The sequence below is a fragment of the Sminthopsis crassicaudata genome, chromosome 6, assembly GCF_048593235.1.
Source record: "Sminthopsis crassicaudata isolate SCR6 chromosome 6, ASM4859323v1, whole genome shotgun sequence".
NCBI lineage: Eukaryota > Metazoa > Chordata > Mammalia > Dasyuromorphia > Dasyuridae > Sminthopsis > Sminthopsis crassicaudata.
This window is the reverse complement of record NC_133622.1, coordinates 7,599,884-7,626,483: the sequence shown is the minus strand read 5'-3', so window position 1 is coordinate 7,626,483 and position 26,600 is coordinate 7,599,884. Positions and strand designations below refer to the sequence as shown.

The 26,600-nt window shown below is 41.8% G+C and overlaps 1 protein-coding gene across 1 annotated transcript in view; it reads right to left on the bottom strand.

The window, feature by feature from the left end:
• CD38 (CD38 molecule) overlaps positions 1-4,097 on the bottom strand; it is an 89,885-nt gene extending 85,788 nt beyond the window's left edge. Inside the window, exon 1 of the mRNA XM_074276280.1 lies at positions 3,626-4,097. Coding sequence (XP_074132381.1) covers positions 3,626-3,861 — 236 coding nt within the window. The 5' untranslated portion in view covers positions 3,862-4,097. The remainder of the gene's footprint in view (positions 1-3,625) is intronic.
• Positions 4,098-26,600: the final 22,503 nt, after the last annotated feature.

The window sequence follows — 26,600 nt, the reverse complement described above, 5'->3', positions numbered from 1 at the left end:
ACCTGGAAAGGATTCTGGGCTATCCAGAGGAATCTAGTTCCTCCGGGCCATTAGGATTGTTCTACTTAGCTCAGGAATTGTCAATTAATTCACAGGAAGTATTTAGTGAGCACATTAAGTGGCTGGCACTGTACTAAGCCTAGGGAAGGAAAGCAAAGAAAAGGTGAAAACAGTTCCTGCCTTCAAGAAGCTTAAGTACTAATGAAGAGATAATATTTGTATAAATAGGCAAAGTCAATATACATATAAAGTAGAGGGAGAAAAAGGAGCAGGGAGCAAGAGAGAGTAGGAAAGGCTTCCTAAGATGGATTCTGATGGAAGTGGAAATCTTCAAACTAAAGAAGATCCAACTCACTTCCAGCTGATCAATGATGGACAGAAACAACTACACCCAGAGAAGGAACACTGGGAAGTGAATGTAAATTGTTAGCACTACTGTCTGTCTACACAGGTTACTTATACCTCTGGAATCCAATACTTAACGTGCAACAAGAAAATGGTATTTACACACATATATTGTATCTAGGTTATACTGTAACACATGTAAAATATATGGGATTACCTGTTATCGGGGGGGGGGGGAGGGAGTGGAGGGAGGGAGGGGATAAATTGGAAAAATGAATTAAAAAAAAAGAATTTTCAGATGTTGAGCTTGGAAAAATGAAGACTTAGGAAGTACATAATAGCTATTTTTAGGATTTTTGGGGGCTGGCTTGGGAATGAGGGATTGGGCATATTTTGCATATCCTTGAAAGATAATTCAATTCAATTAATTGAAGGATCATAAAAGGCATACTGTTACATTTTAGAAAAAAATTAGTTCACTGGAAAATTGGAGGATAGATTTGATTAGGGAGATATTTGAAGCAGGCAGGCCAACCACCAGCTATTGCTATAGTCCAGACATGGGGAAATGAGGCCTCAAGCACAAAAGTAATAGTAGCATCAGAGAAGAGCAGGAAGCATATTCAAGAAATGTTGCAAAAAATGAAATAAAAAGGCCTTGGCAGTAGATAGTGCAACTAGTTGGCACAGTGAAATGAATACAAGGGATAATGTTATTTTAAAATTACTCATGCATATGTACTGTCCAAAATGTATAATTACAAAATTAATTTTTAAAAAATCAATTAAAAAAAAAAAAGGAAAGGACTCCTAGTAAAAGTAGTGTGTGAGCTGAGTCTGCCTGGGGGCTCTGAGAGGCACAGGGAAGAGGGAGAGTGTGGCAGCCTAGACAAAGATGTGCAGATTTCAATCAAATAAATCGAAAGTGGGCCAATCTGCTCCAATGCCTGCGTCTTGTTTCTTTAAATTGCATTACTTTTTATTTTTCAACTGACATTGATTTTCTCTCACCCCTCCCCCAAATTTAAAAGAAAAAAGTTTAAGCAAAATCCTTATAATAAATAGGCGATCAAATCCAATTTCCTCCTTGTCCATTTTCAAAAACTACATGTCTCCCTCTGAATCCAGAATCCATCACTTCTCCCTTAGCGGGTGTGAAGCCTGGCTCATCCTTAATTCTCCAGAAAGCATCAGGCCTCATATTAAGGTTAAATCAAGTCACGTGGCCAAGGTCACCCAGGTGTTAAGTGGTAGAGCCAAGCTTCCCTCCCAGACTCCACTGCTCTGAATGCACCAGATTGTAGGGAGGCAGCACTATCCTGTCATACAAATTTTGAGTCGAGAGTTAGGAGCCCAAGCTTTGGCAGTCACCCAATAGGTGGCTTCAGACAAATTGTCTTTAACCCCTTTGGGCCTCAGTTTCCCTATTTGTAATGTAAGAAAATTAAATTGCAAGCTAAGGTTATCCCAACAGTTAATCTTATGGGGAGCTGTCCCACCATCAGAAGGGGCTCCTCTTTGGACCAGATGAATATGATCTCCCTGTACCCTCCCCTTTATCTCTGTCCAACTCATTTCCTTGGGTTTCCAGGGAGACTTGTATCGTGCCCCCTCCCAAATGTCCTGACACCAAGGACTAATCCTTGGACTAATCTAATTAAATTTTCTTCCGTATTAAGAGCACTAGATCGGGGCAACTAAGTGGCGCAGTGGGTAGAGCACCAGCCCTGAATTCAGGAGGACCCGAGTTCAAATCTGGTCTCGGACACTTAACACTTCCTGGCTGTGTGACCCTGGGCAAGTCACTTCACCCCAGCCTCAGGGAAAAAAAAAAAAAAAAAAGAAAAAACAGCACTAGATCCATAGGATCATAGGAGAGATTGTTTAAGCATTTATTAACCACCGAATGCTAGGACTGTGATAAACAAAGGAGCCAACACAGTCCCTGCCAACAAGGAGCTTCCGTTCTAAGAGAAGACCACGACCCCCGTGGGAAGTTGCCAAAGACTGGGGAGGGGGAGACACGGGGGCACAGAACAGGGAGTCGGGGCTGGACCTCGGCCCCCCAGTGTTATAGAAGGGGGGCCGGAGCCACGGGACTGCTCTGTCCTGGGGGGCGTGATCTATAGGAGCCCGAGGGAAGCCAGAGCCTCTCCACTGCCCCCCCACCACCACCCAGAGAAGACCCCCTGTGGTGTCCCGGCCGCTGAGGGGCTTTGGGCCGGAAGTGATGCTCTAAGGCCAGCGATGCTTAAGCGCTTTTTCCAGACAACGGGAGCTCTGGAAGCATGTTGGGGATGCACGATAGGCCCATGTTCTTCTTGCAGCTCTGTGACGTGGCGGCAGCTAAGGGCCGCTGAGCACGAGGCTCGGAGTCAGGGAACCGGGAGCTCCAATCCCACCTGCCACACGCAAGTCAGCTCGCCCCTTTTGCCTCAGTTTCCCCAGCTGTAAAATGAGCTGCAGAATGCAAAGAGAGGGCACTAGCTTGCCAAAGAAAACCTCAACCGGAGTTGGGCACAGCTGGGGAAATAATAGAACTTTTCTAGAGGTAGCCGGGTGGTTCGGTGGATAGAGGCCTGGGCCTGGAGTCAGGCCCGGGTCAAATGCATATGAACTAACTGCGCGATACCGAACGAGGTACCTGCGTTAGCCCCGGAGAAGGAAATGGCGAAGCCCTCCCTCGGACAGCATCAGCTGCTGCGCTCCGCGGGGTCACGAAAGGCTGCACCCACGGGAAGCACTGGACTCTGGGAACGGGCTCAAGGACACACTGCCCGAACTCCAGCGAGTGGGCGTCTTTTCCCACCCCGCCCTCGCCTGCACACTGTGCTAGATCACCCCCAAGAGGAATTCTTCTCCTTCCCGCCCCTCTCCCCCAGCCGTGTGCGGCCCGAGGCAGAGGCTCTGAACCCAGCTTTCGAGCTAGAAAAAACCCTCCAGAATAATCTCGTCCAACACGCCCATTTTACAGATGGGGAAACTGAGCCCCCGGAGGGAAGGACTCGGCCGAGTTCATCGGGTCAGTCAGTGGGTTTTGGAACTGGGAGTTCTGTGGAGAGCATGCGGTTAGAATGGAAGGGGGCGCGTACCCCCTTTCATCCCCGAAGCGGCCATGCTTTATCACACCCCCTCCCTCCACGCTCAGGCCGGTTTCCAAGGTCCTGCCCCGCGCCTGTGGTAAGTGGGGGGCCCGGCTCCCCCCGGCCGATCGTTCCCAGAACGTCCCTCCGCCGGGGCCCGAGTGCCCGCGGGCTAAAGATCGCATCTCCCCACTCACCTGAGCTCGGGGCGCAGCAGCCCGGCGTACGCGAAGCATCTCCCCAGCAGGATTTCCTTCAGGTGGGCCGTGGAGCCTCTTCCCTTCCACTGGGGCAGCTCGGCAGGGGGCCGCCCCCCGCGGGCCAGGGCCACGGCGGCCAGGACCGCCACGGCCCCCACGATGAGCACGAGTAAGAGTCCCAGCAGGAGGCACCTCCACTTCTGAGTCCAGCAGGGCCGGCTTTCCCTCACCATGGCGGGGGCTGAAGCCGGCGGGGGCTGAAGCCGACGGAGCCCAGCTGGCCCCGCGCTCGGGCGGCCAAGGGCGGAGGGAGGATCCGGCGCTTGGGCCGGGGCGAAGCCGAGCCCCCGCTCTTATCTCTCCCCGGTTCCTCTTTCCTCCTTCGCAGCCCCTCCCCTTCTTCCTTTCCACCCTCCGGCGGACGGGCCAGCCACCCCGGGCCAAACAAACAGTCCCGAATTCCCACAATCACAAGCAGACTGGCCCAGGCTCCTCCTCCTCCTCCTCTTCTCAAAGCCCCGAACCTCCAAAAAGTTCGGCAGCGAATGGCAGCTGGGACAAAGCTCGCCCGAGCTCGCCACGCACAGACACAACTTGGGGTCCCTTTGGGCTCAGAGAACTGGGCTCCTCCTGTCCAAGGAATTCGGGCTCCTCAGCCAAGATGCTTGCCCTCTTTTCACAGCAGGGGCCCGGCAAAGGACTGGAGGACTCGGAGCCAATTCAGCAGCTTCGCCTGTGACTCCGCTTCCTCCTCAGGAGCCCCCCCTGCCCACCTGTGACTCTACTTCCTCCTCAGGAGCCCCCCCTGCCCACCTGTGGCTCCGCTTCCTTCTCAGGAGCCCCCCCTGCCCACCTGTGACTCTACTTCCTCCTCAGGAGCCCCCCCTGCCCACCTGTGGCTCCGCTTCCTCCTCAGGAGCCCCTGCTGCCCACCTGTGACTCCGCTTCCTCCTCAGGAGCCCCCCCTGCCCACCTGTGACTCTACTTCCTCCTCAGGAGCCCCCCCTGCCCACCTGTGGCTCCGCTTCCTTCTCAGGAGCCCCCCCTGCCCACCTGTGACTCTACTTCCTCCTCAGGAGCCCCCCCTGCCCACCTGTGGCTCCGCTTCCTCCTCAGGAGCCCCTGCTGCCCACCTGTGGCTCCGCTTCCTCCTCAGGAGCCCCTGCTGCCCACCTGTGGCTCTTCATCCCCTTGCAGGAGCCCCCCTGCCCACCTGTGGCTTAGCTTCTCTCTTCAGGAGCCCCCCTGCCCACCTGCAGCCTACATCCCCCTCCAGGAGCCCCTGCTTCTCTCTTCCTCCTTCAGTTCCTCTTTCCAAACTCTCGTTTTTCACAGTAACTTCTCCATGGCTACAGAACTCCTCATCACTACCAGTGAGCTGTCAGATATTCCCCAAAAATACAAGCCCGCAAACTGATTGTTGACTCCTAGGCCCACGAAAGCCACCGGGCTGGCTGGAGGAGAACCTGCGAATTTTAATTGAACTAGGATTCGTTGGACACTTTCTGTGTTTCTGTCTCAGTGTCTTGCCATAGCAAGTACTTAATAAGTGTTAAGTTGAATCACTTAGGGATTTGCAGGCAATAAGGGACCCATATTTAAATAAGTGTGGGATCACATTGATTTGAAGGTTCTCTCCAGTGACGCAAATTGAAAGTACAGAAAGAAATTTAAAACTTGACCCTGTTCAGTGAATCAGAAGCAGTAAAGATCTGCCTTTTTTTCTCAGACATTCACCATTGACCTTTTGTCACCATCCTCTGAATACCTGCCGAATCTATGACTTCATCATGGCGGGGGCATTCGCCTGCACCGGCTGCAGCCCTTCCGGACTGAGTAGCTTATCTTTAAGAGTTGCTTTGTGGCACAGAATTTCACCACGTGGTTACGGCCTTTCAGTTCATCTAAATTGTCATATAAGGTTATATTCCAGCTGACTAGGTGACAATGAGCCAGTCCACCTTGGAGGGACCCACCAGGCCTGAGACTCCATTGACAGACCTTCTGAGAATTCACTCCCACTGTGACGAGGCCATGGGGGAAGACTTTCAAACGAGGCAGTTGCTTTAAAGCAAGAACTCCCTTGAGATTCATTGCTTATAAGATCATGGTTTGTGCTTGTTTAGGCTATTGCTGACCCTGTCAAAGTCCTTTCCAGGAGGAGGAAAGGGATTGGGAAAAGAAAAGAGACATGTAAGAACCATTTTCCTTATAATTTGACTGGGGAATGAAATCACAGATGTAAAGTTGGAAGGAACAGACCTTAAAGATCACTCATCCAGTTGGGGAAACTGAGGCCCAGAGATATGAAGTGCCTTGCCCAAAGTTATATGAGCTAATAATTAGCAGAACTAAAATCAGAGCCTACATGGGGAAGGAGGAAGGTGGAAATGCCAAAATTGTGAAAGACATCACATCATATTCACAAGCATTTCAGTTCCTTGAAGTAGCTGTAAAAATAGCTCAATAAATAAAAATGAAAAATAGCCAAACCATCCAACTAGCATTTATTAAAGAACCTGTTGTATATCAACACTGAGCACGTATATGCTCAGTGCTTAGCCCAGTGCCCAAGCACATAGTAGGTATTAATGAATGCTTGTTGACTTGTTGCACATAATAGGTCTTAATAAGTGCTTGTTGATTGACTGGACTGGTCTATGGGATTAGAATTCAAAGAAAGAAGCAATGCCTAATTAAGTATAAGTACTGGGGGGAGACAACAAGTGCATGCCCTAAGACTGTAAGTGAGGATAGGATACTCACTTCAAATGGACAGAGGGTATTTCTTTCTTGAGGAATTTCCTGTATCTCTAAAATCACAGGTTTTGCCCTTATCCCTAGTTTATGGAGATATAAATACAAAAAAAAAACAGTTCCTCCTGCTCTCAGAGAAATTACATGTCACTCTTGATGAACATAAGTGAACCAAAAATAAATACAGACTATATACAAAGCAATGTGAGATGATAGGGAGGGAGGGACTTTAAACCCTTCAGGGAATTAGGGAGGACTTTTTTGAAATATTTGTCCTTGGGACGTGGCCATCTTCAACAATGAGATGAACCAAATCAGTTCCAATAGAGCAGTAATGAACGGAACCAGCTACACCCAGGGAAAGAACTCTGGGAGATGACTATGAACCACTACATAGAATTCCCAATCCCTCCATTTTTGTCCGCCTGCATTTTGGATTTACTTTACAGGTTAATTGTACACTATTTCAAAGTCTGATTCTTTTTGTACAGCAAAACAACTGTTTGGACATGTATACATATATTGTATTTCATTTATACTTTAATATATTTAACATGTATTAGTCAACCTGCTATCTTAGGGGGGGTGAGAAGGAGGGGAAAAATTGGAACAAAAGGTTTGGCAATTGTCAATGCTGTAAAATTACCCATGCATATATCTGCTAAATAAAAACTATAATTAAAAAAAAAAAAAAAAGAAATAGTTGTCCTTGAAGGGAGGTAGAAGTTTAGTTCAAAGATCAAGGAAATGGATCAAGGAAATTTGTCTAAATGTGGGCAGAGAAATCACCTCTGAGTCTGAGCTCTCTCTAGAGTAAAGTTATCAAAATGATCTTCCTCCAGCACAGATCTAGCCATATCTATACCCTCACAGTTCAAGAAATTCCCCAGGCTTCCTGTTAGATCCAGGATCCAACAGAAAATTTAAGTATTCCATGCCCTTGCTTCTTCCAAGCTTCCCATCTTCTCTCACTTGACCCCCCTTTATATCCTCTATGATCCAATAAACAGCACAAGAAAAGGCAAAGGGGGGGGTTAGTATGTCATGTCTGGGCATTTGTGAGGAATGAGATAAAGGATCAAGATGGACAAAAAACCACCTTAGAATCCTATCTCTTACAATTAGCTGTGTGAGCTGGTTATCTTGCCACCCAGTCTCACACTGGTAAAACTTGAATAAATGGATAATCTACGTCGGGAATTGGGGGAAAAGCACTTTGCAAACACTAAAGGCTTTCACTACGGTAATGTGATCAATGACTTGTATAACCTTGATGGCAGAGGCTCTTTCCTAACACAAAAGACCCAGGCTGTCCACTCCAGCTACCGAATACTGAATAAAGGGGGAGTTCTGCTGCTAAGGCAGCATCTCTTGCAGCATTGCTAACCAGGAGCTAACATCCTATAATTTAGTGCAGAGCCTGGCACATCACAAGAGTTTGTTGACTTGACTATTAAACACCAGCCATGTTTAAAGGCTCTGTGATAGGTTCTCTGGGGGACAAAAAGTTAATTGTGTCTTTCTCTGAAAAGTTTTCTCCACAGCTACCAGTAAGCTCCAGTGTTTGTTCTGTGCTATGTGGAAGATGGAAGGTCTCCAACTCTGAATCCAGACATTGACCCTTCTCTCCCTTCAACCCCCAGAAACACAAATAGCTTATCTGTATTTATCTTCTTGGTGAAAGAAAAGAGGACTCCGCTCCATACTTGAGAAACATAACATCCACTAGGATGCAGTGGATAGAGCACTGGACTTGGAATCAGGAAGATTTACCTGTCCAGGTTCAAATCTGAATCTCAGACATTTACTGGCTGTGTGACTCTGGCCATGTCACTCCATCCTGTTTGCCTCAGTTTATTCATCTGTAAAATTACCTGGAAAAGATAATGGCAAACCCCTCCAGGATCTCTTCCAATGAGGTCACAGAGAATCAGTCAGATACGACTGAAAAAAATAAAAATAAAAAAGACTGACCAACAAGAAGGGGCCACAGGAAATAGCCTCATGATGCACAGACAGCTCATTCAGTATTGTGAATTGAAGAGTAAATGGTTGCTGGCGGTGTCGGGGAGTATCTCGCACGCACTCGTGGGCAGATGTGGCTTCTCAGATGTTTGAACTTTAGCTACAGAACTGAGTCAGCAATGAGGAAACCTTTCTATCACTTCCTCAGGTTATGTTCCTTTCAGCTTTTGAAATACCTTATTTTTATCATGTCCTTCAAGACAAAGAAAAAGATCATTAGACCTGGCTGAACCTAGGGTGCAGGAACGTGTGCTTATATTTGTGTGTGTATGTTTGGAAACAAACACAAATACTAGTTCATGGAATCCAGGTTCAGAACCCCTGGGCTAGAAAAGGATGCTGTAGAATATATATGTGTGTGTGTGTGTGTGTGTGTGTGTGTGTGTGTGTGTGTGTGTGTGTGTGTATGTGTGTATCTATATATTTATGTATACATTTATATACATTTATGTGTGTATGTACTTGTGTGTGTGTAGTGTTTAGTCATTTTTCTGTTGCACACTACACTTTGTGACCTTACATGGAGTTTTCTTGGCAAAGTTATTGAAGTGATTGGCCATTTCCTTCTCCAGCTCTTTTTACAAGTGAGGAAACGGAGGCAAACAGGTTGAAATGATTTGTCCAGAATCACACAGTTAGTAAGTATCTGAGGGCATATTTGAACTCAGGAAGATGAGCCTTTCTGGCTCCAGGCTCACCTAGCTACCAGCATTTATGTATACAAATATATTTGTATATATGCACATATATATAAACATATATGTATGTATGTGTGTAGACATAAAATAACTATTTTTCAATATAATTGGTTTTCTTTTTTGCCTTTAAAAATATTATTCTGGAAGAGAGTCCACTCTATCCTAGGACTTTCCCTCTAAGCTGTATATTTTATTTCTGAAGGGACCTCATAGAGTTGAGGAATTCGAATTCAAATCCCAACTCTCCAATTTAACCGCTCTATGACCCAGGGGCCAGTGTCTGAGTCTTAATTTCTTCCTCTACAAATAGGAGTAATAATACTTGAGAGAAATATGGCATGATGGGTAAAAAGAACAGTCTAGAGAATATGAAAATACAAAAGGAAAGAAAAATGCTGTCTCCTTTTAGAATCTCTCTCAGATGCAGGATCTGCTTCTCTAGAACCATTCCCTATACGTGAAGCCTGCTGACCTCAGGATACCCCGGTGCTTCTCCAGTGGGGACTTCCACTTGGGGGTGGGGAGCAGAGGCCAACCTGGCCTTCCAAACCAGCCCCCTTTCATCCTTCTCTTCCCCCTTCATGCTTTTTAAAATGTAAAGTCCTTGAAGTCAGGAACTCTTTTTTTACTAGTATCTGTATCCCCCGCAGTTAGTATAGTATATGACACAGAGTTAGCAACCAAGACATTTTAATTTTTGAGGGGGTGCTAGAAAGAAAAGGAGGGATTACTAAGAGCAATGCCAAAGAAAAGAGGGCCCACTGATACATTTAAAAGATTGTTCTTTTTTGAATTTTTTCTCAATTACATGTAAAAAGTTCCAAACTCCCTCCCTCACTTCCTCCCTCTCCCTTCCTTGGGAAAGTAAACACTGTGATTTTGATTTTATGGGTGCAGTCATGTAAAACATATGAAATTATTTTTAATGAATAGGAGAGAACAAAAGGAAGTTCAGAAGGAAACCCAGACAAGAAGGCAGATTTGAAAGTAGCATGTGGAATTTTATGAAGAGATATGTACATATCTATACATACTTATACATATTTAAGAGGCAAAAGTTATAAAATAGAGATTCCTGGTTTCATACACAATCTTCTTTGAGTGTTCTATTGTATACTTTTAATTATTATTAAAGTTTAGAATACAAAATAAAAATATCAAAAAATAAAAGGTATTCATGGGTCTCATACATAAAATCCTCTTAATGTTTCCCCTTTTTATAATTATGTTCTCTTTTTTAAGTCTTAAGTTCAGTTTAAAAAGAAGTTGAAACTATTAACTGTTATCTATTATTTACTTACTACGTACATAAGAAAATACAAAATCGGGGGCAGCTAGGGGGCGCAGTGGATAGAGCACCAGCCCTGAAGTCAGGAGGACCCGAGTTCAAATGTGGCCTCAGACACTGAACACTTCCTAGCTGTGTGACCCTGGGCAAGTCACTTAACCCCAATTGCCTCAGGGGAAAAAATACAAAATACAAAATAATTTTGTGCAAAGGTCCTGGCAATTGAGGAGATCAGGAAAGGCCTTGCATAAATGTTAGAGCTTAAATTGAGCAGAAGAGAAAAAAGAACACCACTGAGTCAAGATGTAAAAATAGCACAGAGTGAGAATGATGGGAGCCAGTTCTTTCTGTCTCTGAAAAAAGTGTCTGGTACTTAGCTCAGGATTTTTGCACAATTATCTAGTAAGCAGCAAGGCAGAATTTCAATCCAGGTCCTCTGACTCCGGATATATTACTGCTTCTACTGCACCAGCGGCCTCCTTTTTCAGAAGAGGTTGCCCATGGGAAATTGTTGAGGAGCAATAACAGAAGCAATAAATCGATGATAGAAAATAATGGGATCCAAAAATCAAATTAATAAATTTACTAGCCAGCTTATCAGCAAATCCTATCACTGAAATCTATCAGGGTGAGGGAAGAAAATAGATTATAAACTCTGAACAGGCACATGGAGACACACAGGGTAGGGCAGGAAAAACATGGAGGAAGGATTGTGGCTTTGAGATCTTACCACACTACAAAGACCTTGAGTCTTGGGCAGGGGAGGTAGCCTGCTAGCCTCAAGAGCTCCATCCAGCCTGACTGGCCACAAGCAATGAAGTCGTGGGCTCAGAGAGAAATGCCAGTTCAGAACCAAAGGATGCAGCCAAGTTCCTATAACTCGGGCAAGAAACAATGAGGTTGTTTGCCCTACTGACTTGTCAGAAATTGTGGAGGGGTGCTCACTTGCACATTTAAGGTCATTTATTGGCATTATTTGGACCCACCCACACACCTTGGAACAACTCATAGGCGTTCCCCCTTGATTCAGTTGGAGAGTACACATCCTCGTACATAACATCCAGGTCACTTGTTTCTTAAAGGAAAAAGACAAAGAACAGCAGAAATGAAGAGCCCGGGGGTTGAAACAGAAAACTGACTTTGCAGATTTTTTAATTTTGCCAAATGATGGCCGGTTCTGCAATGCTAGCTATGCAAAGGGCTGTGTTCCAAGACATTTCTCAAGGAAACAGATCGAATGAATGAATGTTGTCCATGGACACCAAAGGAAACAGGAAGACTTTTTCCTCTTCCCTCACTCCAGCCCCTCTGTGGATTTTCAAGTTTTGAAAACTCTGTATAATCCATCTCATGGTTCTGAGGTCTCCAAGACAAAGCAAAATTTCTGACAAATCCCACCAAATTGGAGAGCCTTTGAACATGTCATTCGAAGACCAGCCTAGTGAAATTTGGGGAGAATCCTCACAGAAGGAGCCGTGAGGTGATGGATTAGTCTCTCTTGAAGACTAGCTACTCTATTGGAGTCAAGTTGCAATTTATGATAGTGGAGAAAGCATCTGCATGAACAAAACCACAGATCCTTGAAGTATTAAAGGACAATAACTAGCACTGATACAGGGACAGGGACAGGCCCTGTGACTGTATTGGTGAAGGAAGATGTAGGGAGGAATTTTCTTTCTCAATGCAGGTCAGCACCATCTGTGGAACTGATCTGCAGTGGCTGACTTGGGCACTGATTGGTTAAATGACTGCCCAGGGTCACACAGCCCATATGTGTCAGAGGAAATCTGAGCAGAATCGAGGGGGGTTCTCTTTTCACTAAGCCGAGCTGCCTCTGGAAGCATTTTTAGAGCACATTCAATTAAATTTAATAAACATTTGTTAAGTGCTTGTGTGTGTGCTAGGTCCTGTGTTAGCCTCTGGGAATACAAAGACAAAAAACGAGGCATCCTCTACCTACTACAATAATAAAGTGGCAGCTTTTGGGAAAATAGAGAAATGGAGGCGCAAGTCAAGAAAACCGGAATTCAGATCTAGTCTCAGATACTTACTAGCTGTGTGACTCTGGGCAAATGCCTTAACCTAATTTCCTCAGTTTTCTCAGCTGTAAAACAGGAATGCTATTAGTCCCTACCTCACAGCATTATTGGGAGAATCTAATGAGATTTTTGTAAAGCACTTAACACAGTGGATGGCACACAGTAGACACTACATAAATGCTGGTTTCCTTCCTTTCCTTTCTAGTTATATGACCAAAATTTGGATGCTAATCATTGGATTTTTTTCCAGATACCATACTTTAGATATATAAGACCAGAATTTCCTGAGCAAATTTCCTTATAAGTAGTATGCTTGATTTATTTTATGTAATTATTGTTTCTTCCTTATTTTCTTACAAAAAAAAAGAATAAAAATCAAATAATTCTACTAGGAAAGAGATGTTCTTTATAACTCAGATTTTTCAAAACTATAGTTCTTTAACATCATGCTAAGCGATACAGAAAAACTTTGGTGGACTATTGAAAATATTGAAAAAGCTTATTGATCACCCTTTACTCATTGAGCATTAGAACTGTTTTCCCCCCAAGTTTTATTGATTGTTTTTGGACATCACAGTCATTTCCAGTATGATCTCTGACTCATCCCACACTCACAACTCATGATTAACCCCTCTTTGTAACAAAGCAAAAGTTGGCCAATACCAATAGACTAGGTGATCGCATTGGACTGCATGCGTGATATTTCCTCTCGGTCATCCCTATCCCTAGCTAGAGAAGAGAAGTGTTTCATTAGCTGTTGATTGGGACACAGGCTGATTATTGCAATTCATCCAAGTTCATGCTGTAGTTTTGTGGGGTTTTTTGTTTTACTTTTTGTAACCTGCAAAGTTTTACTTTCTTTAATAATAATAATATGAAGTCAGGAACTATTTGTTCCTATTTCAAAATGACTGTTGAGAAACAAAGACTTCTTTGAAAACTGCAATGTGAGTGGAAGTTAAAAGAGAAGACAAAATTAGAACAGGTTCATTTCTGTGGATGTTTTTATTTTTTACTAAACAACTCTGGAGATCTGTCTCCATTTAAGCCCTTATTATGAAATAATAATAATAAATTAGCATTTATAGAAAACCGTAAGACTGGCAAAGCATTTAACCAATGTTATCTCATTTTTTTTCATAACCCTGGCAGAAAGTGTTATTATTATCTCTATTTTACAGATGGAAACAAGAGCACAAGGCTTGTGAACGGTTAGGGGGTGAATACAGTTTATCTACTGGCACCTTGCACATTGAGGCTCTGAGAGGTTCATTCGTACTTCCTGGAGAGTTGTGATAGAGAAAGGCAGGAATTTGGATGCACTGCAGAGCAGCTGGCCTGGACATTCTGTAAATGGTTTCATTTGGCAAAGAGAAGTTTGCTTGGTTTGGAGACTTTCTTGAAGCCCTTTAGCCTCTTGGCCACCATGATGTTGGGGGTCTTTGCTCACGGCATCCAGAGAACAGACTGTGAGTCAGTGAGTACTCTATATCAGCTGAACATGAAAGCTCCCCAGAGTTAAATAGTTAGCACCATATTGATGGCCCTGGGAGGGAGAAGTGATTTTAGCACTCTATCCCAGCTTTAGCTGAGACAAGGACTCATCCAGCTGTGAAGCTGCTGTTGAGTATGAACTTGATGAGTCTGATACAATATAGGAATTTAGCTTAGGTTTGAGCTTCCTCTCCCAGGAAGCAGAACCCAGGGTTGGAGGGAAGGGAGGTTGTATGGGGGTGTGTATTGCCCTTGAGATGTAGAGGTAAACGTCATCCTCCTGTTCTTGCTGTATATTTGAAGTACCTAAGAATTTGTAAAAGCGAGTAGATTTTAAGTGGAATTGAGGGTACTAGTTGTTGGTCCCTAATAATGGAGGGCCATGATCAGTTGGGGATTTGAATCACTGGGAGCAAAGGAAGGATATAACTAACTGATCCTCTCAGGATACCCCGAGTGTAAGAGCAAGCGATTTTGGGAGAAGTTGAAGAATACTTGCCGTAAGGGCATGAAAGTTCAAAGTGTTCCGAGAAAAGGTGGCTGAGACCCCAGGAGTGAGCCTCTAAAGTGAGAGTTCCAGAGGCTCTGGGGACAAAATGTGAGGAGGCCATTGCACAGATCCACCGAGGGAGCAAAAAGGCGGCAGCTAGGAGACTAATGGAGCTGCGATGGAGGCTCATCTGTTGCTGTGAATTTGCAGAGAACAAATAAAGAAATTGATTTGGGAGCAGATGATTCAGGAAGAGGCCAAGGGAGCAGAATAATCTTGAGAGAATAATGTCAGAGGCACGAAATAGCAGGCCCAAGCGAAGCAGTGATAAAGGTGAAGGGAAGGACCTTGGGAGTTATATTGAGAGGCAGGGAAAGGAAAGTCAAAGCGGGCAGACGGAATCATAGGAGTGAGTGACGGACAGGAAGAACAGCAACTGAGCTCATTTTGCTTCTTTTTCTCTCCCAATGAAGATAATTTTCCTACCAGCAAAAGTTAAAAAAAAAATACTATAAACCTCTAAGCACTGTTTGAAGGGGAGGGAGGGGGCAGGAACAGAATTCCAAGCTGGAAATCTGAAGGGATGCTCAGGACCCATCTCTCCACAACCACCTCCCACCTGTGCGGCTGTTTCAGAATAAGGTGACCCCATAAAGTGTTTATCTTTATGGTCTTCTCCAACCTCCTCCCTACAGGTGAAGATGGGAAGAGAAAAAGAGACGGGATCGTCTGTTTGCAAAATGCAGACAGACATGGACTCTGCAAATAATTAAACAAAGAGAGAGGACAGGGAGACAGAGACAGAGACAAAGAGAGAGAGAGAGACAGACACACAGACAGAAATAGAAAAAGAGAGACAGAGAGAGAGAGATGGAGAAAGAGAAGGGGAAGGATGGAGGGAAGGAGAGAGACAGAAAAGAGAGACAGAGATGATTCAAACCAATTCCAATTGTTTAATAATGAAGAGAGCCATCTACACCCAGAGAAAGGACTGTGGGAATTGAGTGGAAAACAAACATAGCATTTTCACTCTTTGTGCTGTTTGCTTACATTTTGTTTTCTTTCTCAGTTTTTTTCCTTCTTGATCTGATTTTTCTTGTGTAGCAAGATAACTGTATAACCATGTAGACATATGTAGATTTAACATGTATTTTAACATGTTTAACATGTATTGAACTACCTGCCATGGGGAGGGATGAGGGTAAGAAGGGGAAAGTTACCCATGCATATGTTTTGTGAATAAAAAGCTTTTAATTAAAAAAAAAAAGATTTTATCACCTAACTGAACTTGTGCTTCTGCTTTCAATGTCCTCTAGGCTCAAGACCCCCAAATCCCCCCAGAGATAAAGCACAATTTTAGATCTACTTCTCTATTTTATATCTATAGATACAAAAGTCTACATTTAAGCAAAATAAATAAATAAGCAGCATAAATATAGCATGTGGGAGACACAGCTACACAATGGTCCCTGTGAAGAAATTCTGGGAATCTTAGCAGAATGAAAGCTCAGTGTGACTCAACAATTCACTGACAACCAAAAATGAAAAATAACAGATCTAATACATAAACTGTCCTAAGTTGTGCAAAGAGAACCAGAGAGATGATCTCTGATTATCTCGGAGGATCTTAGCCAATCTCTTTGTTAAGGGAAAAATTCTGCTTTGCTCTAGTGAGATCCTATCTAGAATTCTAGTTTCTGGACACTTGGAAGCATTAGCAGGGACAAAAAAAAATGCCACCAGTATTTGGAGAACATGACAAATGAATGTAGAAACTTACTCAGAAAGGAGAGTTAGCGGCAACATGAGAACAGCATTCAGCATGGGATGAGGCCATCTGTAGGAAACAGGCTTTTCCAGGTAATATTCCCCAGGAAATTGCATCTCCAACGTCACAACCTTGACTGAAAGATAAAGGGAAGACAAAATCAAACTTTATTATTTTTTAAAGGTACAAAAAGAGGTACCTGGGTCATAAAATGGAGCTTTCAAACTCTTGACCACTGGGCTGCCAGGGGAAGATAAAACTCCCACATGCAGGGCCAAGTCAGATTAAGTTGGAGTTACAAAATACTGAACAAAATAAATCAAAATATGACATAAATAATGTTAATTTGTGGTTTTCTAAGTCAATGTGAAAATGGAAAGAATCCATTTCTATTTGAGTTTGACAATAAAAAGGAACATTTTATAAGTGCATCAGAAAATTATAAAACAGGCAGCTTTGGGGGTGCATTGGATTGACTTCAGGACCTAGAGTCGTAAATAGCTCAGGTCAAATCATACCATAAACTTTTTTATTAGCAATTTGATTCCGGGCAGTTATTTTAATGTCAGTCTGCCTCAGTTTCCTGATCTGTAAAATTCAGATGATCATGGCATCTACCTTACAGGAGTGTTATGGTTTGGGGGGCATGCAGTGACACGTAAGTGACTTGGAATAAAGCAAAGGAGGGCTGTACAAGGTCACCGACCTCATTTTCCCCTCCAGAGCCATCTGGGTCCAGGGGCCAGGGAGAGAGATCAGGTCGACTGGAAAAGGTCCTGGATTCAACTGGGGTGTTCTGAGGATCCCCAGGGGAGGAGGAAGCATTTGAAATGGTATTAAAGAATGCATAGAAATATAAAAATTGGAGGAGGAGAGAAAGAATATTCCAGGCACCGAGAACAAGAAGCACAGAGGCAGAGAAAGCAATGTGGAAGACAGGACGTCAGAGGGTGATGACCCGAAGTGATGGAGAGGCAGGAAAGGACCAGATTCTGGAGGGCCTTCATGGCCAAGAAGAGAAATTTTAATCCGTCATATGTTTCCCCCAGCAGAACGCTTGCCTGCAGTTATTAATAATGAAAATTCACATTTCTTTAATTTGAGCCTTTCTTATTCCTTCCCTACCCCCTTCAAAAACAGATTGCTTCTGGCCTAGCGGTGTTCCAGTGGGGATAACGTGGAGCATGAAACAAAGCTAAGTCTTTCTATCAGAAGGGGTTAACTACACAAGGGCTGCCCGACAGGAGGAAAGGGACTTAATGTGCATTCGGTGAACAATTCTGAACATTAATTCAAAACTACTTTTTGCCAGCTGCAATTTCCTCCTTTATTTCCTAAAAAAAAAAAAAAAAAATGTGTAAGAAAGCAAAATCCGGAGTGGGGAGGAGGAATGGATGGTGTCCAGAGCAAACAGACGTGCTGGTTTGGAGCTTTAGAAGGAATAAAGGGGCGAGGATGGGGCGCTCTTTTGGAACCTGAGTATTGACAGACCACAAGCCTCTGCAATGAGTCTGTACTTCCTGGTTAAGACTTGTGAGGACATTCTTTTACAGTAGGATGAAGATGCTAATCATCAAGCAGCCATTGAGCTTTTTTTTGTGAGTGTTTCAGAGCAAAAGCAAATGCGGAATGTTCATTTTGGAAGGGCCCCTGAGATCATCTGGTGTGATATCCTCCCACTCCAGAGGAGGAGCCGACATGGTCTAGGGGGAAGCAGAGCGGAAAGCGGAGGGCTTTGCAGAAGGCACAGACAAGACAGGGCAGGGCACATTCTTCTGAAGGCCACTGAACAACAACAGCAACTGGGACAGCTTAGGTATGACTTCCCAAACATCATCTCTTTCTTGATCATCCCCCCCAATCTATGTGGCTTCCCCTGTCCCCATTAGAATGTAAGAGCCTCAAAGACCGACTCTCCTTTTTGGCATTTGCATCTCTAGCAGTTAGCACATCCTTCAGGGATTTATAAATATTTTATCTATCCATCTATCTTTTCATTCATTCATATGACAGCAAGAGTTCACGACTGCATTTGTATCAATAGAATCAGAGATCAAGACCTAGATTATAGAGTCCAAAGTCCTAGAGATGAAGGATGGGAGGCCAGAGGGAATTGGGTGAATTGTCAGGTCATGAGGCAAAATTTTTGTCATTTAGTCCTTTTCAGTCATTTCTTGACAGAGACACTGGAGGGTTTTTTTTTCCCCTTCTCAAGGTCATTTTATAGAGGAAGAAACTGAGGCAAGTGGTTAGGTTAAGTGCCTTGCCCAGGGTTACACAGCTAGTAAATAAGTGGCTTTGATTTGAACTCAGGGAGATGAGTCAGTTGGACTCTGTCCATTGTAGTACCTGAGCGGCCATAATAAATGATAGGCTCCTTGGTGGGCTCTCCATTATTCCACCCTATTCCAACCTTGAGGCAGAGCAGTCTCCCAAGCATCCCAAGGACACGGGCTCCTGGGATCAGCCACGCCAGCCAGCCTGGTTCCCCCATTGAAACATGGGCAGCAGGGAGCCCAAGGGGGGAGCAGGCTGCAGAGCTCCTTCCATCTTTAATGATTTTGCAGATCATGTTCAGCTGACCTGAGGTTATTTTTAAAACCTGCAAGATGATGTTAGAAGAAGAACTAAACATGGAATCAGCATCCCCTTTGTTTTATTTGTCAGCCTTCATCTTCCAAGAGAGAAAGATAACAGTGAAGAAGCCTCCTGGCATGCATGTGCTGCTTTGATCTCCGGGCTAAGAAAACTCATAAATACACTGGAATGAGAATTAATGAATTATTTCCCAAAAAACATTAAGAGGGAATTTTTCCCCATAAACTTTATTGGATTCTGCAGAGATTTCTTCTTGCTTTTCTGACAGTAATCCGAGTTGTTAACAATGAGATAAACTATAGGTCAGAGGCTTTGGCCAAAAGAAATAGAGAACCGTGGTAATTCTAGTCCATTCATTGACAAGGCTTTGCAAAAGAAGTCACTTAGATTTTCTGATTTTTAAAACTAAAGTCATTTAAGGACACTAAAAACATTTCCAAAGAAGTAGCTTAATTTTTCTGAATTTTTTAAACTTAAAGTCATTAAAGACACTAAAACGTTTTCAAAAGAAGTCACTTAATTGTTCTGAATTTCTTAAAAGTTAAAGTCATTTAAAGACGCCTTAAAAACAAACAACTTTATACATTACTATTGCTCCTAGAGAGGAAATTGGGACTTGTTCCTCATTAAAGCAAGCTGCCCCCCATCTTTTCATTAGTCTTTCTTTTCCTCACCATTTCCTCAATCTGCTATAGTTGAAGGAATACTAGCAATCCCAATAAACTTTGGATAAAAACACCATCTGAATCCAGAAAGAGAGCTATGGAGATTGAACGCAAATCAATACATGCTATGTTCACTTTTTTCTGTTTTTTTTCTTTTGTTCTGATTTTTCCCTCCCAACATGATTCATAAAGAAATGTATATTTTAAAAGTTAATATACATGTATAACCAGAAAAAATAAAGCTTTTTTTTTTTTAAAAAGAGTACTAGAACCTGGACATCCAGCTCCAAGTCTAGAACCATAGAAGCTCTGGCTCTGGAACTAGAGGCTCTGGATTAAAATGTCTCTGACTGGGGGCAGCTAGGTGGCGCAGTGGAGAGAGCACCAGCCTTGAATTCAGGAGGACCTGAGTTCAAATCTGATCTCAGACACTTAACACTTCCTAGCTGTGTGACCCTGGGCAAGTCACTTAACCCAGCCTCAGGGGGGAAAAAAAAGATCATCTCTCTGACTACCTTGGTTTCCTGTGGTAATTCACATAATTGCTCAAGTCTCAGCTTCCTCGTCTGTAAAATGAGAGGGTTGTTCTTGGTGACCCAAAGGTTCCTTCCAGCTTTTGTGGTTCTATGAATGCCAGAAAATTGCTATATGATGCTCCCCCTGACCCTCAGTTTCTCATCTGTAAAATGGGGATATTAATGTGCCCTACCTTCCTTAGCACCCAGTTTTGAGAAAAATACCTGGTAAAAAATGCCATGCTGTAATTACTAAGCTGTGCAGATACTTGTTATCTGTATGAATGGATGTATGTATACATATGTTTGTATGTATGAATACAAACATGGGGGCAATGAGATCGTGCAGTGGATAGAGTGGTGGGCCTGGAATCAGAAAACTCATGCAAGTTCAAATCTGACCCCAGGTATTTATTAATTGTGCGATCCTGTGCAAATCATTCAGTCCTGCTCGCCTTAGTTTCCTCCTCTCTAAAATGAGCTTGAGTGCAAACCACTCCAGTATTTTAGTTAAAATAATCCTAAATGGGATCATGAAGAGTAGGACATGAGTAAAAATGACTGGAAAACAACATAGACCAGTATGTGACTGTCCAAGTTAAAACATCTGGAAAAACACAGAATCTTGAAGGATTTCCAGTTTCAGATTTTAGTAGGAAGGCCAGCTGTGCGGGAGTGTATGTTGGCCATATTCCATTTCTGGCAATATTTAGAACTAAGTTCATGGGTGTATATCATCTCTTGAATGTTTTCTTTAGCTCTTCGGGATAGGGTTTTCTGTGGTCTAAATCGTGAGCAAGTGGGGTACTAGCAAACAAGCCAATCCCATTAGAGGGAGGATCCTTATTGTTTCCCAATTGGATATGGATGCTGGAGTATCCTTGGGGTAACAAGTCCAGAATGAACCAGACTGAACCAGAAATGGAAAACTAGAGAACATTCGTATAAAATCTTTATTTATTTATTTATTTATTTAATTCCACCATTTCTGGCAAAGAACTGGAAATGGAGCAAGTGCTCAGGGGGAATGGCTGAATAAGTTGTAGTATATAACTCTGGATGGAATACTATTGTGCTATAAGAAATGATGAGCAAGATGTTTTCAGAAAAACCTGGAAAGGCTTACATGAACTGAGGCAAAGTGAAATGAGCAGAACCAGGAGAAAATAGCACATTTTAACAAAGTTGCCGTCATTGGCTGGGTCCTCTTTTTCTTCTTGCTACTCTCCCCTGTGTAATATCATGTTTCATTTACACTTTTCTTCCTCTTCATCTTTTTCTTAATATTATCACTATTGTATTTTATCTTTTGCCCCATGTGCTTCCTTCCCCCAGTAGAGTTCTCCTTTGTAATCAAGATATATAAACAAGACAACACATATAAATAAATGGTGCATTAACTAGAATCTGAAAACATACTTCTCAAACTGCAACTCTAAACCCTTACATCTCTTCCAAGCAGTGGGAGCCATGTATCAACATCAGTCTTTTGAAGTCAGGATTGGTCATTGCATTATTTAGATTCTGAAATCTTTCAAAGTTATTCCCCTTTATATTATTTTGTAAATTATTCTCCTGTTTCTGCTTATTTTACTCTAGTTTATAGTTCATTCAGATTTTCTCAGATGACTTCACGCCTGTTGTCATGAAGTATTTGATCATCTGGCTCATCAAATGTTGCTCATAATTAGAAGAGGCAGGAGAAAGGTCATGATTTACATACCAATAGCTGTCACAAAGGATGAAGTACAAAAATTCCAGAAAGATTGTGGTATGATCTTCCAAACCAAATCAATCTATACCATGATAGGGTAGGATTGAAAACACACACACACACACACACACACACACACACACACACACACACACACACAATGTTATATATGTGGTTTGAGATTAAGAAACTAATATATGTAAATATGTATAATAATGAGATTAAGAACCAGAAGATCACTATACACTTCAACAACAATACTATATGAGGATGTATTCTGATGGAAGTGGATATCTTCAACATAAAGAAGATCCAACTCACTCCCAGTTGATCAATGATGGACAGAAACAACTACACCCAGAGAAGGAACACTGGGAAGTGAATGTAAACTGTTAGCACTAATATCTGTCTGCCCAGGTTGCATGTACCTTCGGAATCTAATACTTAAAGTGCAACAAGAAAATTGGATTTACACACATATATTGTATCTAGGTTATATTGTAACACATGTAAAATTTATGGGATTGCCTGTCATCTAGGGGAGGGAGGGGAAAATTTGGAAAAATGAATACAAGGGATAATGTTATAAAAAAATTACTCATGCATATATACTGTCAAAATTATAATTATAAAATTAATAAAAATAAAGTTCTAATAAAAAAAAATGAGATTAAGAAACAAAAGAAGCCAAAGAATCAAAGAATTATAGATTCACAACTGGAAGGATTTTAACTCATCTAGACTAGTCCGTTCATTTTACAGATGAGGAAACAGAGAGTCTCAGAGACTTTGACTTATTCAAAGTGTCCAATAGTATGTAAAAGAGATAGGATTTGAATCTGGGTCCTAAATTCAACATGAGGTTCTAATCAAAAAATATTTTCTTTTACCTAGCCACAAGGAATCCTATTGTACTTTATAAAACATTACTACTTCTTTTCTTTATTTAAAAAAATGATACAAAAAATTGTAGGATATGGAAGGAGAAAAAGAAAACCAAAGAGGAAAAGTATATACATGGCATAAGAATAATCAGATTGGCAAACTACCAGAATTATTTCAACTTTTTCTATTAAAGTTGTCTTTAGGATTGACCTTTAGAATACTTTACTAGAAGACAATTGTGGTAAAAAGGTTTTGGGGTCTTTTTTTCATTCTATCAATAATACAAAAAAATTTTAACAGGGGAAAATTCTCACGTCAGCATATCACTTATTTTCTTTAAGAAAAAAGCTAGAAGACATTGGACCTGGTGATCATTAGGCTTATGTTGATAAATTTGTGGCTTCATAAATGTAAGTACTCCTTCTGGCCATCCAGATTGCACAAGTAATCCACACTTTCTCATTCTGTGATGATTCTTCTCTAAATCTTCCTATAAATTATCCACAAGAGATCCATACAACATGTTAAGGGTCTTCCCCTCAATCTCTTGACAAGGTATCAATACTTTGGGACCATCTATTTGTGTCATTCTTCATTCTTACCATATGACCAACCTATTTCTCTTTCCAGTCATATGCAGATGTATCTTAGCAACGTGCTGAAGCCTCCACGCATCAATGATGAACTTCCCCATGCCTTTGGGGATGACCTGAACATCGAATTCTTCAGAAACTATCCATTCATGAGTCTAAATTGTATGGCACCACCAGAAGAATGCAGATGTCAAAAAAGGAGGGTCTTTGTTTCATGGAGAGGAACTGGAGTTAATAAAAGAACTGAACAGGTCTAGCCATCTAGTTGCTTCTTCCCTCTTATTCAAGTCTGGATCTGGTTAATTATCCTTCATAAATATCTATCCAAGATTTAGATACTGATGGACCAGGTCTATAGGTTGTGCATTCAATCATCCATTACAACCTGAGTGAATGGAACTTTTCATCCATTGATTTTCTTCTTGTGATCTGCATTCTTTTGGATAATTAATTATAGGGCCCATTTAGGAGGCTTTCCAATGTTGTTAGGATGTAATCCACAAACAAAAAAATCCTTCCTCATTGAGGAGTCTTTGTAAGATTTTGCCTAAGATAATGGCAAACAATCATGACAAGGATCTTCTTGTTTTATGTCTTGCTTGATTTTTATAATCAGAACATTGTTGAATAATTACTTCTGTTGCTGCATCGTTCAAGAAATCTTGAATAACTTTGATGTATGCTTAGGGGATACCTTTGAAGAAGAACCTTCAAAGTATTAATTTGCTCTGCCAAAATACAGGGAGTCTAAAACTAGTAAACAAGCAATAAATATTATAGTATCCTATTCTTTTCAGTCAATTTTATGAATTAAAAAATGTGACTTGCTAGACAACATCTTTTGTAAAAATTTACATTATTCTTTCTCATGCCCTCGTGAAGGATACTCAGCAAACACATCTAACCACTTAATAGAAAGAGCATTTAAGTGGTAGTTATTCATTTTTAATTACCTTTTGGGGGTAAAAATAACTTCTGTCTATCCACCTCAAACATGTTATCTTTTCCTCTTTTAAATATCTTGAGAATAGATGGTGGGCTTCTAGTCAAAATGGTGATATGAAAAGTTGTAAAGGAGTCTAGCTTGCCTATATATACACAAAGAGCTAAAAGATTGTCTGAACAAATTCTGATCAAGAAATCCAAAGAGAAAAGAATTAAGCTATTTAATCTAGCCCAAGAGTGAATAAAAAGATAGCCAGAAGCCTTGGGAACTAAAAGACAGGTTATCATGAAGGAAGTCACTGGGAACTCAAGTAAACAGTCCTGACAGCAGAGTTCTGAAGAGAAATATTTCAGGCCAGCCATAAATACCTTCGTTGTAAATGACAGTGGCAAGAAGATAACCTTACTCTGACCAGGGGTGACACAGGAGTTGAAGGAAAACTACAAATTTCTGACCAATGGTATAGATGATTTCAAAGGAAGATAAGCCATAAGAGGTGAAAAACAGCTAAAAAAGATTATGGAAATCAGACAGGGACCAAATGGTAACTTACTACTCTTCCTCCAATAGTGTGAAAGGAGGTAGAGCCTGGCCTTGGCACAAAGTCTGCAACCAGGGACTGGGGCTGAACACATGAATAAACAAAAGAAAATAAATTCTGAACACAATAAATACTATGGGTCAAGACAATCCTTTATTTGATCCTCCAAGGAGAACCTGTGAGCCATTCTTCTACTTAAATGGAACTTCCTTTTGTCCTGGGGTTTCATTTCTATTGAAAATATCAAGATTGTTATGATTCAGTTCCTCTAATAGCAGATCCACTCCTTAGTCATGGAAAGAAAATCTCAAATTTAGAGTTAATGTTACAGAGAATCTAAAGATGTATGCTTATTAGCATCTTCTTTTCCCTTCCTTGTCATTAAACTACTGTCAGCTTTGAAAAAGAAGGCACTCACAACTGAGTGCTAGGTGGAATTTTTTCTTTGACTCACTGGTTGCTATCTCCTGGACCTGGATACCCACCCTATTTTGTTAGAGCTAGCCGGGAAAGGAGACATGGTCTATTCTTGGGGCGGAAGAACTCATTGGAGATTGAGCTCCACTGCCAATGCTTTCCAGAACCCAGTATTAGCTCCATCAAAATGAGACACAGGAGGAGGATTTTATGGAGGGGTCTATAACAACGTCAGTGAGCATTTATTAAAGTGATTACAGCATACCAGACATGGATTCAAAAAAAGACAAAAGCAGACCCTGTCTTCAAGGAGCTCACACCCTAAAGTGGGACACAACAAGATCTGTACAGAGTAAATGGAAGATATTCTTCAAGAAAAGCCTCCCAGCAGAAGGACCAGGAAAGGCTTCCTGCAGAACATGGGATTTGATCCGGGTCTGGAAGGATTCCAGGACTGTTACACAAGAGTAGTAAGGAGAGAGAACATTCCAAGCATGAGGGACAGTCTGTACTGAGATATAGTTAGGAAATCTAGTGTCATGGGCAAGGAACAATAGTAGATCAATCTAATTGGGTTATAGAGTGCTTGAAGAGGAGAAAAGAGCAAAGAACATTGGCAGGTACTAAGTTATGAAGGGCTTTCAATGGCTAACAAAGAACTTTATATTTGATCCTAGAGGTGAGAGTGAGTTACTCAGGTTTTTGAACAGGGTTCAGGTTGGAATGCATAGAGTCGGAGAAGGCTGACATGGTCAATTGTACACTTAGAAAAATCACTTAATTCAATTTTAATAAAGATGAAGCAATACCAGAGAATGCACCGCATGTCAAATTAAAATTATACATGAGAAAGGGCTTTAGTAAAATGAAAAAAGAACTCTTAATTTCAGGTGTTGTGTTGGAAGGATTGGGGAATACTGACATACTAATGCATTGTTGGTGGAGATGTGAATTAATACGACCATTTTGGGAAACAACTTGGAGCTAAGCAAATAAAACTAAAAAGGTCCAAGACCCAGGGATTCCATCTCCGAGGAGCTAACAACAAGAAAGGCCCAGATTCACCAAAATATTTCTAGCACTTTTTGTTGTGGTAAAACATTCTGGAAATAATGTATACAGCAATTGGAGAATGACTAAACAAATTGAAATCCATGAATGTAATGGAATAATACTGTAAGGATGAATACAGAGCAACATAGAAAGACTTCTGTGAAGTAAACAGAGCCAAGAAAATGTTATTCACAATAAATGGAGCAATGGAAAGAATATTGACAAAACCAATTGAAACTGAAGGTTGAAAACTTACAAAGAACAAATTTAGTCCCAGAGAAGAAATATAAGAATATAATTTCTGCTAATTCTTTTCTTTTTGAGGGGGAGAGAGGAAGGAAAGAGTAATATTGCATGCAAAGTCAGATTTTTATAAATTTTTAAAATAAATTTTTTAAAATCAAGTGTCACAATAAATAGAAAACCCCCATCTTCTATAGAAAAAATAGATGTAATATATGAGGTTATCCTTAATTGATTCTAGGG